Source organism: Bicyclus anynana, chromosome 3 (genome assembly GCF_947172395.1).
Source record: "Bicyclus anynana chromosome 3, ilBicAnyn1.1, whole genome shotgun sequence".
Classification (NCBI taxonomy): Eukaryota; Metazoa; Arthropoda; class Insecta; order Lepidoptera; family Nymphalidae; genus Bicyclus; species Bicyclus anynana.
In genome coordinates this window covers 18,773,331-18,788,846 of record NC_069085.1, presented here as the reverse complement: position 1 = coordinate 18,788,846, position 15,516 = coordinate 18,773,331, and the positions used below count along the sequence as shown (strand labels likewise).

General features: G+C 36.4%; 2 protein-coding genes across 2 annotated transcripts in view; one reads left to right on the top strand and one right to left on the bottom strand.

The window, feature by feature from the left end:
- The window catches only part of LOC112049345 (laminin subunit alpha-1), a 186,822-nt gene that overhangs the window by 54,472 nt on the left and 116,834 nt on the right, over positions 1–15,516 (top strand). The window contains exons 4-5 of the mRNA XM_052891292.1: positions 9,973–10,236; positions 11,648–11,812. Of these exons, the coding sequence (XP_052747252.1) occupies positions 9,973–10,236; positions 11,648–11,812 (429 nt within the window). The remainder of the gene's footprint in view (positions 1–9,972; positions 10,237–11,647; positions 11,813–15,516) is intronic.
- LOC112049321 (uncharacterized) lies at positions 1,144–4,239 on the bottom strand. The gene is made up of 2 exons (XM_024087171.2): positions 3,873–4,239; positions 1,144–2,189 (listed from the first exon to the last, which is right to left on the bottom strand). The coding sequence occupies exons 1-2, from the start codon at positions 4,076–4,078 to the stop codon at positions 2,015–2,017; spliced, it is 381 nt and encodes a 126-aa protein (XP_023942939.2). The 5' UTR covers positions 4,079–4,239; the 3' UTR covers positions 1,144–2,014.

Sequence of the window (15,516 nt, the reverse complement as noted above, 5' to 3'; positions counted from 1 at the left end):
GGATTCTGCCTTGGTTATAAGAATTGCGAATAGTATTGTATTGAGCGGCGTTTAACGTTGACAAAAAATTCAGCATTTCCAAGGTTACAGGAGTGACACCGTCACATAACAGCCCATTACCCTGTGAATTCGGAGTCCAAGATGCGCGAGGTAGGTTGAAGTCACCGATAATGTAAAATTTATCCACATTTACTTCATTCATTAGATTTGACAAAGATTCGAAATAGTTTTTATATGCTTCTATGTAGGAACTAGGTGGAATATATACGCCTGAAAAAATAATACGAGCAAACGTTCTATTACCAGGAATCTCCACGTTAATGCATTCCAAGTATCTGTGCATGACGCAACTACTCGGTACAGTAATTTCGGATGGTCTTAGGTTCTTCAACACCGCTACTTAAACGCCTCCTCCGTCCGCCTTTTTAGTAGCCGCGCGATCGCGATCACACCGAAACACTACGTACCGCTGGTCAATGAATTCACTATCATTGATCTCGGGTACCAGCCAGGTTTCGGTTAGGATTATAATGTCATACGAATTCGATAGAATATTCATGTACAGAGTCTGTAGTTTACTACGTATACCCCCACAGTTCTGATAGTACATTATTATATTTCTGTTACACACTGCTATGCCGTCGGTAATAAATACACATTAGTAAAAGAATTATGCTAAAATGAGTAAAGTAAATCAATAAGTTGATATTACATAGTATATTAAAGCGGGTGTTATATTTTTTAAGATATAATATTGCAAGTATAATTACAATAGTTGTAGGTATTGAGAGATATGTAATTTTGTGTGTAAGTATAAATAGTTTTTACACTAAAACCTGAACACGCATTGTATACAATATTTAGGTTACTATGGGACGAAATTAAATTATATACAAAGATTGGATTATAAGTTTATTCCGTCAACTATCACTAAAAAATGGTACTTTTGATTTTAGTAGATTCAAGTTTCACTAAGTTCACTGGATCATCTTTGATCTTATCTTCTCGACTTTATTCGATCGATAAAACGTAGACAGTTCTCGCAATTTCTCATCGAGATACATATTAATCTTGGAATAACAAATTCTTCTTGTTTCTATATGATGAAATATTTTATCTATCTCGAATGGCGGCTGTCGATTCTGCAAACACGACAATCTAATTTAGTTGGCGGATTAGTGTTATCGATGTTTGTACAATGCATTGTTATCTGAGTCGATAATCATTTGCGATTTCTGGAATAACCATTTTTATTGTTTCCATGAAGCGTACAATGTTCAAGTGTTATATAACTAATATTGGACACTCTTATTTAACGTGCCTTTTGTTACTTTGGTTTCATTAGTTTAGAGAGTAAAGCCTGTTGCAAACCTGCTTTATTAACTGTAAATTAAAATAATTTCTAAATCCATATTGAACTAACCACTCAACATGGAATAAGAAATTATTATATGGTTGCGAATTCCAATAAATTGACCACGAACCCTACAAAGAAAAAACAAAAATAAATAATAAGAACAAACACGAAAAGTGGTTGTGGAGGCAAAACCCACAAAGGGTTACAGCGCCGAAGGAAGAAGAAGGAGAAATTAAGATCTTAGAAGTTATTGAATTTTCTTAGTAATTCATTGATAAGTAAATCAAGACAGGTATTTTCAACCAAGCCAAATTCGCAAAAAAAATATAAGATAATTAAAACTAAGAAATAAAATAAGAAACGATAAATAAATGACATTTATTCTTAATTAGTATTGTTACTATTTTCTGTAATAGACCCACTACGGTGCGCCAATGCGATAATTTATAGATCATAATAATTATTATTCTAGTCAATACAACATAATCCTAACCTTACGTCTATCTTACGATACTACAGAGAGAAAGCATTACACTTAATAGAACATATATTAAAAGTAAAACATATTCAAAAAAATTACAGCTAACACGTGGCAATAAGTCCACAAAACATTTGTCATCAAAGGTTATCACACCACGATATCATACAGGTTCTGCCTTAATCAGGCGCCGGCTGTGTTCTGAAGATGTTGGTGTTTTGGTGGTCTTCTCTATCCATCGCGATGATGATGGAGAGGCCGATGACAGCGCCCAGCAGGAGTCCCACCGCGATGACCAAGATCCTGGTCATGAATGGCCATTTTGAGCACGCCCAGTATTGTTCACGTATCACACTGAAATGATAAACACCGATTAATGTCTATTCTTTACCATTACATGATAAATATGTCTAAAATGTTTTCGGCATATGGACAGGTCTACCTTTTCTCGTCTACTTTGTGACTCTTTTTATCTAAGTAGGGTGAGATCAGAACATAGTGGCGCGAGACGTATCCTTAATCAATAGAAAAGTTTTAATAATTTAAGTTGGTCTTTAAGGAAAAATGTATCGATTGCCTCGTTGGTCAAATGTTTAGCCCATGTAACTTCGGGTCTCGAGATTCTGGGTTCGAGTCCTTGGTCAAGCTATAAAATACAGCACTTTGCTTTCGTGTGCTCTTTGTTTATGGGGAGTATAGGTATAGCAATATCCCGGGCTGGGACTTTTTTGTAGGCCATGCCACATATCGCAAGGTGTTGTTCTGAAATAATTGTGATGCTAAACCTAATAGTTCTAAATTTATTTCAAAAACATTACTTTTAAAAATAATTGAGTTAAAGTTTAATTTAATATGTGAAATCTACTTACGAAGCTACAGATTAGATTATTATAAATACAGTGATTCTACAGGCATACACACGAATACATGATACAAACAGATACGTTAAATCACAGAATGTAGTAAAATTAATTTTATATCTCCAATGATGATCATCATTTCGTCTACGTGTAAAGAAACAAAAGAGAAACGTAAATCGCATCATTCTATAGACTATGCGGATACAGGGTCTATAGTGTGGTAGAGATAAAAACTCTAGATACTATAATTAAAGTCACATACCCATTTTTACTTAAGTATTTACTTGTCTTTTTTTACTTAAGTATTTGTTATAAAAGTTTATCTGTTCTGAATCCATCTGTAAAATTGTGTGATAGCGTATCAGTGACGCAGTACAAGTTATAAAATCTTTGTTTGATGTAAATTGATCGATAGCGTTATACAAATAATTTTTTCAAGATACTCGAGATTATATCACTTTAATGTTAAGGAAATTTATCGGTAGGATAATAAAATAATTTATCGTTTTAACAAAGATAATGTTCTAGCTTAGTTACTAGCAATAATTGTTAGACTGGATAAAGTAAAAACAAAGACATCGACAACCTGATGAAATCTAAGATATTTAAACTTCTATAATTATTTTGGATTGTACTTTAATTTAGTGTGATAAATGATACAGTATATATAGCAAAAAAACTTTGTACAAAAAGTTTTTTTACTACACACTGAGTTAGAGTCACAGAAATTGATATGTGTGCAATTTTAACTTAATTGGTTTAGTACCTTCAGAAAAAATGTACTGTGACATAATTAAAGACGTACACAGGAGTAATTCTAGAAGGATTCCTTAATTTTCCTTAGAAAAGTATAGTAACAAGTAACAGTAAGAAAGATATCCAATAGAGTAAATAAATGTGTGTCTATTATTATATAGCTAAAATATAGACTTGTTTGACACGGACCCCTAAATAAGGAAGATAGATACTTAAACTTATCATACATTTGATCGTTAATAAAGATTTATCTTTTATAGAAAACACCATGAAAGGGAAAGTACTGTGTACAGTCGTGCAGATTTACGTAACTCCATAACAGATGTCTTTGATGTAAGATAAATCACATGACAAGATCCTTGTCCCAACACAAACAACACATTAAACATACAACTTAACACATAAATGAAATGGCACACACGTTACAGGCGGTTGTTGTAGTCTATTTTCATTTACACTATTAGTGCTCCCTACATAAGCTGCATTGATGTACGCAAAGTCACTTTTTGGAGCATTGGCAACGTGGTTCATATGTTGACTATTAGTTTGGTACCCAAAATTGCGATTGGGTACACGCACCATGTCTACACTAATATGTGCACTCGGTCCGGGAATTTGTTTCGACATAATGAAGAGTCCAAGCTCAAACACACAAAGTCACTCTCTCATTACCGTACCGAACCGTTTTCAGCGTAAAACTGAGTCGCGATATTAGTAATGATTATATTTATCATAAAGATAACGCAGGTGTTCAGATATAGTGGATCAATTTATCTATTGTTTTTAGGAACGTTACATTTCAAGATTAATTTCACGACTTTCAACGCAAAAATGCTAATCTGTAACAGGATTTTCAGATGCCGGTAGTATTAGAGCTTTTTGTGATAAAGCTCATCCAGATAAATACTGCTGCGATGCTTACGTCTAACGCCAAGCAGCATTACTTATATGTACCGGTATAAGGTTTTATAAGATTATCTTACGCCTGCTACGACGTGTTCCTTGTAAGACCACTTACCATGTACTTTCCACTTACCTTCAAATGATGCATCAGTTTTGTCCTAATCTAATTCATCAACGAAAACGCGCATCTTTTCTCTTCAAACTATTTAGTCATCGAAGTTTTATTTACTATGTCCTCACAAGAACTCACAACTTTCAAGACGAATATTTCAGATTAGATTTATCAGACACATATATTTTATAATCTAAATGGTTAATCTACAGCGGATAGATCCAAATGAGGCAATATGGAAAACCAAGTTTAAACTAGAGATCAATACGAAGCCTTTCTGAGCAAACAATAGACCTTCAATATTTAAAATAGTTGTATTGAAATTTATCATAGCTATTAAAGTGGTTCCAATTTTTTTTTAAGCCTTTATCAAACCAATAATAGTGTTTACTGTTTTCCTTGATAGTTCAGTTAAGACTTTCTTGATTAAGTACTTAGCTTTGCTAATACCATGTGATTATAGTGGATATTATTTACAAGATCCCTCATTAAGCAGATGACTCATTAAAAAGATTAAGTATTATAGTATCTTGATATTTGTTATTGCAACATGGACAGCTAACAGACAAGTTTTTTCATTGCATTACTTCTTTGACTTATTTTGCAGAAACACTTCTATGAAACAAAGGTATTGCAACTAAACCAAAGTTATTTGTTTTTGATTTTAAAGGTTACTTCATCGATACATATGGTTGTACTATCACTAACATCGTCAGCTTTATATGTTCATTGCTGATTAATATTTCTGCTTACTCAGTTTTATTAGAGAATGTACATTTTGACAAATCAAAAAACTCTTAAGATGCCATTCCACGTAGTGGAATTTCAAACTTGGCAATAAACAACAACAAAAAAGTGTCTCACTAGCGGCTAAAAATCCTTACGGTGTACTGCGCTATGCTTTTCAAGCTAAATCATCAGTGACCAAATGCGGTCAATGGGAAAACAACCATAAGTAGAGATGGGCACATGCGTGTTCATTAGTTCTCCCATACAAGGCTCAGATCCCATCTTAAATGTAAGTAGTGTCTTCCACGTATCACAAGCAGGTTTCGTATTGTTTTTTGGGACGTAGCTTATTAGTTAGTGCGTAATGAGAGGGGCCGGTTGCGCCGCAAGTTAGGATTAATAAGTGCCTTTAAGATTTGTAATTAAAGAGGAATTTATCGTTTAGCAAGAGCTGGCAATCTTATTTGTACGTGTTCATTACTCGCGGCGTAAGCGATGAATCTTTCAGATAGGAATGACGTTAATAAGAAATACGAAATTCTGCTGTTGAGAAGTGCAGGTATATTCTTAAATAAATATAATGTAAAGTCTTTTTTCCTCTTTTAATAGAGAAATTAAGTTATTTCGACTAATCAGTAATTTAATAGCTTAAGTGTAGTTTATTAGAAATTTAAAAAGATCGCAATTGTTTTCATTACAAACAAACAGATGTTTCAAATATACTTTTATAGTTAGCCTAGTTAACTTTGAAGTACAAGTATTCCTGCTCTTCTGCCTTATTTACTAATTGCAGAAGTTACTGATCAAAGAAAAAAAAAAGTTTTTTCTTCTGTATCGATCCATTTGTTATGTGAACATCCTTGCAAATAGTTTTAGTCGTAAGTGTACAAATCAAACGCCTCCTCCATTTAATTGGCTCACGCGATCTCCATCCAGCACGCGTTAGACAATTTGATTGCCTCCTGAATCCATTATTTAAATCTGTCCATCGTAACAAAGCTTCCAAGGAACTCGCCTATTATACACGCTACGAAGGGGCCGTAATTTCGCCCGATATCCTGTGGGAGATTGCTACATTTATTTAAATTACACATGCATTTATTTGACAAAGCAATGAGTGGGTTCTCGGAAAAGTTACGCCTTTCTATTTGTTCACAAATGTAAACTTATGGTAGACGGTGCCTACTAGATAGGTACCCAGTTAATTTATAAAGTATCTTTTTTGCTTTCTCCAATGTAACTCTTTTGTCCAGTGCTGCTGTGCTGCTTTGTATCATGAGGTCAAGGGTTCAAATCCTGGATCAAGTTCGAGGCAACTAGCCTTTCTGAACTATAATTTTAGAAGTACCAACAATCCAACAGTGGTCCAAGTTTTATTTACTTTCAGTGTTAAGTCCCTGGCGTGCCAGTCGTGTGGCACAGTTAATAGGCGCTCCACGACACGAACTAATTGCGTTCCCAGCGCTGCTGCTCGCTGCCACCTCTCGCTTTGTTTGCAGTCCTAATGGCGTCGAGATGGAGTGTTTTAAATTGATAAACGCCACTGGAACAGCTTTTGAGTTGTTTAATATAAAACAAACAGTGGTTTATTGTGATCGACAGGGTGTGTGCTTTATTTCGTTCCCAGAGTTTTGAATTACATTTAAATTAGTTTGAATATGGATATATGGATATACTAATTAATCTGCGCGCTTTAAAGAAAGAAATTAAATATCACGTGTCTCAAACATTGAAAGAAAAACATCGTGAGGAAACCTGCATACCAGAGAATTTTCTTAATTCTCTGCGTGTGTGAAGTGTACCAATCGGCATTGGGTCAGCGTGGTGGACTATTGGCCTAACCCCTCGAGGAGACTCTAGCTCAGCAGTGAGCCGAATATGGGTTGATAATGAATGAATGAGAAGGCGATTGGTGCTTGTGTTCAGTTCTTTGTTGAGCAAAATTCTTATTTTCAAATTGTTTTGTCGTGTTAGTGATTTTGTGCAAAAGTGTGTTGTATTGATCATAAATAGTTTTCTGTGGGTTTGGAGAACAAGTCGGGCGGGGGATGATGAGTGTTAAGGGATGTTGTGTGTTAAACACGAGTGCATTCTAAAAGGATCTTTTAAACCTACACCTAATGCTAACCACTATCCAACAAGTTCACGTGCCTGCAGCGGTAACAGTAGAACATCGGATAAAACTGATCATATGTTGGTCGTGATCTGCATCTGATGTCATGCACATCACGACCAAACTACGATCAGTTTTATCAGTTGTCCTGCCCTTAGCGCTGCAAAAGCATGCAAGCAAGCAATTTTTATCTAAACTATTTTTCCTGTAAAACTCACCGTTTAGTTGAAAACCCCATTTGTGCAAACTTTCGTCATCAATAATTTTTTTTGCACAAGGGGGATTGATGGGACTTTTCACAATTCATTTATGGTAGTGTTCTGAACATTCATACAAATTTTTAGCTCTATGGGAATTATTGTAACCTTCAAAATCTTATTTTACTAAATTATCATATTCAATATCACACGTCTCCCAATCACTCGAAAATCAAAATATAATCCAACGAAAAAGGCGAGATAAACTGTATAATTTTTTTAAACTTGGCGCCTTAGCACATTCGCACATTAGGCTCTGTGTGCGTTTTTGTGACTTTATGCATGTAGTCCTGAAAACGTGCCTACAATTATTTTTAATACTTCCGGCTTCTGAGAATTTTGACAATGCTATCGTAGAACGATAATTATTATTAAAATGAAGTATATTGGCGACTGTGACAGATAAAAATGAAAATTGACAAAGTTACACAGTCCAAAGTCCAACAAGTGAATTCATTATCACTCGTTATCTCATTTTCGAAATGTACTGTGACGTCAGTAATTTGCCTATGATAATACAATCCAAATCACGTCGACATTACCGAAGATCCGGTAGGTACTCAAGTACTTTAGATTATTACAAAATAAAACCTGATTGTTTATATATCACGAAATTAATTTCATTTATTGCACGTGATTGATGCATTGTAAATGACATTATATATCTAAAATAAAAAAAGGAAAAACCCGATTTAACCTGAGCCTGTTACATCCAGACTTCCCTCATTTTGTAAATGGTGAAATTACTTCTACGTCCTCCTCCATAGGTATGTAGGTGCGGCAGGAAAACCCTATCCAATCCCATCCTACTTTCTATTATGTATGAACACGCAATTTTGTGTCAATGTATGATGTATCTTTGTCAATCTTTCACACATTTCTTCTGAATGGAGTTGGCTGTTTGGAGTAGATGAAATAGAGATAATACCCTAGGTAAACAAATAAGCTACTTGAAAATTGAATTTCACGCGGTCAAAGTTGAAGGCATCTAGTAAATTTTATTTTTCTTTGCCAGACCCAAGATTTGGATCGATGGATCTCATTATAATAACGGTAATCTCTGGCAATTTAGCTACATATCTATAAAATATTTAAAAACTAAGTTATCCGTTGCGTCTGTCTTTTTGCGATAAACTCAAAGACTACTAAACGAAGTTTTATACGGTTTTCGCCAATTGATAGAGGGATGTATGAGGAAGGTTTAAGTATACAATTTTAGAATTTAAACCATCGTCTTATTCATATTAGTTTATTATAAAAAACACGGCTAAAACTCACGTAATGCAACGTCGGAGTATGAGGTCACGTGAGTTTACAAATTAGTATACAATTTGTCAAAATCGATTGAGATATGATGATAATTTGTTTAAACTGCCGGAAAAAAGTCAAAACGCCTGAGAGCTTACAGCGAAAAAGCTTATCGCTATACATATAAGCAAAATATGCATTGTGGTTCCTCTATAAATATCTTTAAAGTCTAAAGCATCTACTTATTTTTAAGGATTTATACCTAATTGATCCTCTAACAATTATTATTAGTCATGTGATGTGAAAGTTTACATCGAACACACGCGTTCTAGTTTTATATTTTGACTAGGAATATGGAGATAATATATAGCCTATAGCCTTCCTCGATAAATGGGCTATCTAACACTGAAAGAATTTTTGAAATTGGACCAGTAGTTCCTGAGAAAAGCGCGTTCAATCAAACAAACAAACTCTTCAGCTTTATAATATTAGTATAGATATAATAATGGATTTCAATATTATTATTAAGTGCAAATGATGTCCATTTACTGCAATTAGGTTGCCGTGTTAAATCAATATCAATGATATCAATCGAGGATGTTTATCAGTGTATATCTTTTGTTTTGTTTGTTCAAAACAAAAAGTGTTATTAACGAATAAGTGATGGTATTGATTATGGAACGCGTCTGCTATTATTACCTATCTATACTGAAAGTCTAAGTAAGTCACACGAATATCTACCTGATGATTATTATTAATCTTAATATTAAAAGTAGCCTATGTGCCATAACAGAGTATAATCTATCTTAGTGCCAAATTTCATCCAGATTCGTTTAGCCACTGAGCTGAGATAAACAATCAAATGAATTTTTTCAATATTCCAATATACCTAGTCAATTTTCGCAAGAAACTTTTGAAAAGTATCAGAAACGAAATAAATAAACTAAATAGTGTTTCCGTTTTGGTCTAGGTATATTAAATGTGAAAAAAATGGTGTTTTGACTTTTTTCCTCGAAATTTTCAAGAATTTCCTTCTGCCTATTAGAAAATATGAAAAATTAAATTAGGTGTAGCATACCAGTGTACCTAAAACAAAAAAATGCACAGTAATAAGTAGCCGCATTTTCGAAAGTCACTCGAAAATTAATAAACATTTCAGAAAATGGAGCTCCTCCATGTGACCATCAAGTCCGGCCCATCACCACGACCACTGGCGTGGTCACTCGAGGTGTCGTCAACAGAGAACGGTGATGACTGGCGCATGGTACGCGCGTTTGGTGATCGCGACCACTGCCGGAAGCTCTGGGACCTCAGGCCTGAGAGGCGGCGACGGAAAGTGAGGGCAGTGAAGAGAACCAGTAGAGCGGAGAAACCCTCGTGTTCGACCCAGTTCACAAGTCCACGGCCTTTGGAAAATGGGGAGGTAAGATTTCACTTAACAACTTTTTCTTTATAACACTGACGCCCTGCGATTTCACCCGCGTAATTCCTGTTTCTATGAAAATACGGGGATACAAACCAACCTATGACACTCGCAAATATCGTAGCCTTCTGAAAGAATTTTCAAAATCAGTTCAGTGTCAGAGATTACTTCTTACAATAGCACAAACTTTACCTCTTTAAAATATTTTTAAGTATAGAAAAAAGAAGGTATCACACTAATACTATAAACGCAAAAGTTTGTGTTTATGTCTATTACTCCTTCACCGCTGATTACCTTGGATAAAAACATAAGCTGCTCTTTATCCCGAATTAATTCCGTCCCCGCGGAATTTTACGCAGAAGTGATACGTACAACACAACGTACCTACATGGAACCGAAATTAGTATTAAAGCTTAGCTATATAATATTAACAAGCTGATTCCCATGAGTCCGCGTGTAATTCATAAAAGATTTTAATGAGAATATATCAGTTAGAGACAAAAGTTCCGTTTGAAATGGAAACTATTCATTCATAGCAGGCGCTTCTCTACGATGCGCGATGGTCCATTCGTCTTTTTTTTTTAAATATTAATCTGTAACTTCAATATTTTAACATAATGGTTACAATTATTTCTTCTTTTTTCTTAACTTTGATTTACACAAACAATACTACGAGTACCTATATAAATTAGTAACTAAGTAATAAGAGTCTCAGAAATCTTCTTTCATAGAAAAGGATTCGAATCTTTAGACTTTTGTTCTTGTAGAAATATTGTTTGAGCTTAGAATTAAGGCTTTATTTCACTAACTTTGGAAATTATATGTCCCTTTTTCCTTTTATTACTCATGACTATGAGTCACAGTAGAAATTTATTGATTAAACCATCCAATCATTATCAGCTTCAATGATTGTATCGTGGGTTATAGGAGCAAGTGACTCATATTTATAATAATAAATTATGTGTCAAACGTTTGCGTATTTTTTTCATCCCTGAGCTTTTAGTTAATTATATACTAGCGGACGCCTGCGACTTTTTGTTATACTGTGTTTTGTTAAGCTGAAGAGTTTGTTTGTTTGATTGATTGAACGCGCTAATCTCAGGAACTACTGGTCCGATTTTAAAAATTCTTTCAGTGTTAGATAGCCCATTTATCGAGGAAAGCTATAGGCTATATATTATCCCCATATACCTACGGGAACTGGAACCACGCGGGTGAAACCGCGCGACGTCAGCTAGTGTAAAAATATGAACAGAAGGGTGTAAAATAGGGGCTGAAAGTTTACATCAACTTTCACGCGGACGAAGTCGCGAGCGTCCGCTTGTAGGTATAGGTATAGAGGATGGAGTGAACTAGCTAAGAATTGCTAAAACTCTCTAATATTCTAATACCTACATTCTGGTTCTTTCAGATGCATGTAAGCATAGCTGACGGTGTGCCAGCGAGGAGAGTCAGGGTCTCCTTCCGGGCCGCGCACCCCTCCACCAGGCACCAGTACTACACTGTCCGGGACCTGACCCTGGCCGCCAGGTGCATCTGTCATGGACATGCGGACCACTGCTCTGTGGACCATAAGGTGAGACATGCATGGGGGTACCTACCAGCTACTTAGCTCGGATGTGGTCAACATTACGTTATAGCTTGGCCAGTTCGTTCGTAACACACGCGATGTCCCGCGCGCACGATTTCATACCCGCGCAGTCCTTTCCCTCCGTCGCCCGCATATCATGGGAGTGTCATCATCGAATTTGCCAAGCTATAGTTATGATATTAGATTTTCGTTCCCAAAGGGTAAAATGGCAATCTACTTTGGCATTCTCATAACTTAATTTTGATTTTAAGTTTTACTTTACTTAATTTTAAAGTTATCTCATAACATAACATGACGTTTCTTGCTTGTTAAGTAAGCTTTATTGCAATAAATAAACTTTGACTTTCATTATAAGTCTGGTCTTTATGATTTCGCAGTCCGTCCGTCTGTCACCATGCTGTAACTCATGAACCGTGATAGTTACAGTCTAAATTTCCACAGAATAAAATTAAATAAAAATATTATTAAATTTTATAAATTTTTAATTTGTATTTTATACTTATATTGTTAAAAATTAAAAAAAAAGAAGTAATAAATAAATGAGAGAGTATTATTAAATAACATAAAAGTAGATTATTATTAATTATAAAATAAAATAAAAGTAGATATCTAATAATTAGATTTTCAAGGAATATTAAGTCAAATAAAAGTCGATATCTATAATAGTCTATATACATATCTATAAGCCGCGATAGCCCAGTGGATATGACCTCTGCCTCCGATTCCAGAGGGTGTGGTTTCGAATTCGCTCCGGGGCATGCACCTCCAACTTTTCAGTTGTGTGCATTTTAAGAAATTAAATATCACGTGTCTCAAACGGTGAAGGAAAAACATCGTGAGGAAACCTGCCAATCAGCATTGGGCCAGCGCCAGCGTAGTGGACTATTGGCCTAACCCCTCTCATTCTGAGAGGAGACTCGAGCTCAGCAGTGAGCTGAATATAGGTTGATAACGACATATTATCTATAAATTTAAAAATTAAACAACATTTTATTATGAAAACATTTATAAAGAGCTTTTATTTCTTAAATTATACAATGCCTTATAAAATATCCTAACTTACATTTATCATTTACTTCTTAAGCTACGAGTAGCTAGTAGTACTTACTTAACAATAATTTGAAATTAGCAATTATTTTAATTTTCGGAAGAAATATTTTCGCTAAGCCATTTCTCTCTTTTAGACTTGCTTAATAATAATTATTTGAATTTTGATAATATAATTTTTATCAGTATCTACTAACACTAACTAAAGCAATTTCCCCTTTACTGGCAATTATCAGTACCTAAGTAGGTATCTATCTAATCAGCTGCCACACGGGTTAAAGAAAATTGTGTAAGTTTCGTGTATAAAGATGTGGAAATAAAATCTTGTACTTAGTTGTTTTTGCACATCATAATAAGATATTTTAGTATGTTTGGCAATTTAATATTTATGATGATAATGCAGATCTTGAAGTTCATTAGTCAACTGATTAGCTACATATGTATAAGTTCTATGTTTAAATGACCATTTAGTACCGCCATCTTGTAGTTCTTTGAGGTACTGTCACAATATGACATTAGTGTAGTACCTGAAAACTCAACGAGATGCCGTTAGAATCTGAAAAACAAAATATTATTTTATGAAAAAAAAAAACTATACACCCTATACCAATTCCATAAAAGGGGTTATTGCTTAGGAAATCTCAATTACCAACTTAATCGAGCACTATGGTTTACTCTCTCAATTAGAGTAAAGTTTAAGATTAAGTAGGTACATCAACGTAAACATAGATAGGTAAGGTACATAGGTACCTTACCACACAAAAACTAACACAACGCTTGAACTTTAAAGTCAGTTTACGAAATCATGGGGAACAATGGGCAGGTAATATTAAGACGTCACCAATAATTGAAATCAGTCACTTGAATATACGTAGCAGAGCGTGCTCTTGCACCCGCGCGCTGGTTCGAACGTCCGCCGCGGACACCACGCCTCGTCCCAGCTCGAGCTACGGCGGACGCGCGTGGACGGGAGCTGGACGCGGAAGGACGCGGGCTGGACGCTCGTTGACGCACTGGCGCACCTCTTGACGCTGGGGCTCTGCGCGCGGCCCGCGCTCGGGTAGCTCTTCGCACACTGGAACCCCGTGTTGTACTTCGCGCATTGCTCAGACTAGACCGACGTCCACGACTGACGCTCGTCACAGACCGGGGAGCAGGAGAGCTCCGTCTATTCCCGCGTGCTGCGATTCTGCCGCGCGCGTTAGTCTGTCGTATCGCTCGCCGTGGGGCACTGACTCCTCGTGCTCTGATTGTCTCCGTCTGGAACAGCGTAGACCGTGCGCCAAATGCGACGGTTCTCCGAGAATATTGGAAATCGTACGAGCTCATGGCTCAATAGCTTTACCAGCGCACAAACAAATAGTCTATTGAGTCCGTCGCGATAGGACTTATCAGTCCGAATATCGGTGCGTCACTGAGTAGGTACATTGCCGATTAGCATTTATTTTTCGACTTCACGGAATCCAGTCCGCGCGGCCGCGCATATAAACCGGATTAATAATCACACTAAACAAGAATGATACCGACTAACAGCATAATATATAAAAATATAGTATGCCTACAGTTTGTCTACATGGTAGATTGGTAGATACTAAAAAGCTATCTGTGGTCACGCAGTATTGAATGGCATGCAGTATGGAATACTAACGACCTAAGCAAGTGTAGGCCCCTGACCCATTCCTTGACAACATTCGAATTGAGCTTTTTTTCTAACTTAATATTTAGCGGCTAATTTCCAGTAAATAATTGAATACTAGGTATACTTAGTTTTAATTATAGATAGGAAACGAGATAAATAATATTATCTTTTTTCCTATCTATAATTAAAACCTACATTTTTTTAAATATGAGCACTGTTTATGCCTACTTCGTGTTTTGTTTACCAAATATCGAGTTATAAACACCTTCTGTGTTATAAAGCGTATAAAATACAAATCATTATTAAAATAAAACCTCCAGACTTCATATAAAAAGTGTTTTATTGCAACAATACAATATGACGATGATGATCACCAGTCCGAATCGGTCTCGTGCAGAAACGTCGCAGTGCGTACACGCATACCCGGGCTGGACGAACGTGATCGTACCCTGTACACACGTCTGCGCGGGCTGGGAGACCGTGATCGTGCTCTGTACGCAATTCGCCGCGGGCTGCGAGAGCGCGATCTCGCTGTATTCCCACGTGGACGCGGGCTGGACGACCGTGATCGCGCTCTGTACGCAACTGGACGCGGACTGCAAGAACGTGAACGTCTGCGGGCAGGGGCCCTGCGTACAGTCCCGCGGTTTGCGCCTCTGCCACGTCCCCGCTGTCGTGCTGCTGGTGGTGGACTGACCTCTCGAGTCCTGATTGTCTCGGTCTGGTACATGGTAGACCGTGGCCCGACCGCGACGGTTTTACGAGTATACTGGAAATCGTACGAACTCATGGCCCACGTATAACTTCACGTTGCACAAACAAAACACAATTATTCCAATTATATATGATATGCAATTTAAAAACGTGGTGATACGACTTGTCCGCCTTAGATCCTGCGCGTCACTGATACAATATACATAAATATTGCTTACCGACTAGCACTAGCGGATACAGGGGGGGGGGGGGGGGCTAGGGGGCCCCAAAAAGATCTAAGTTCTAACTG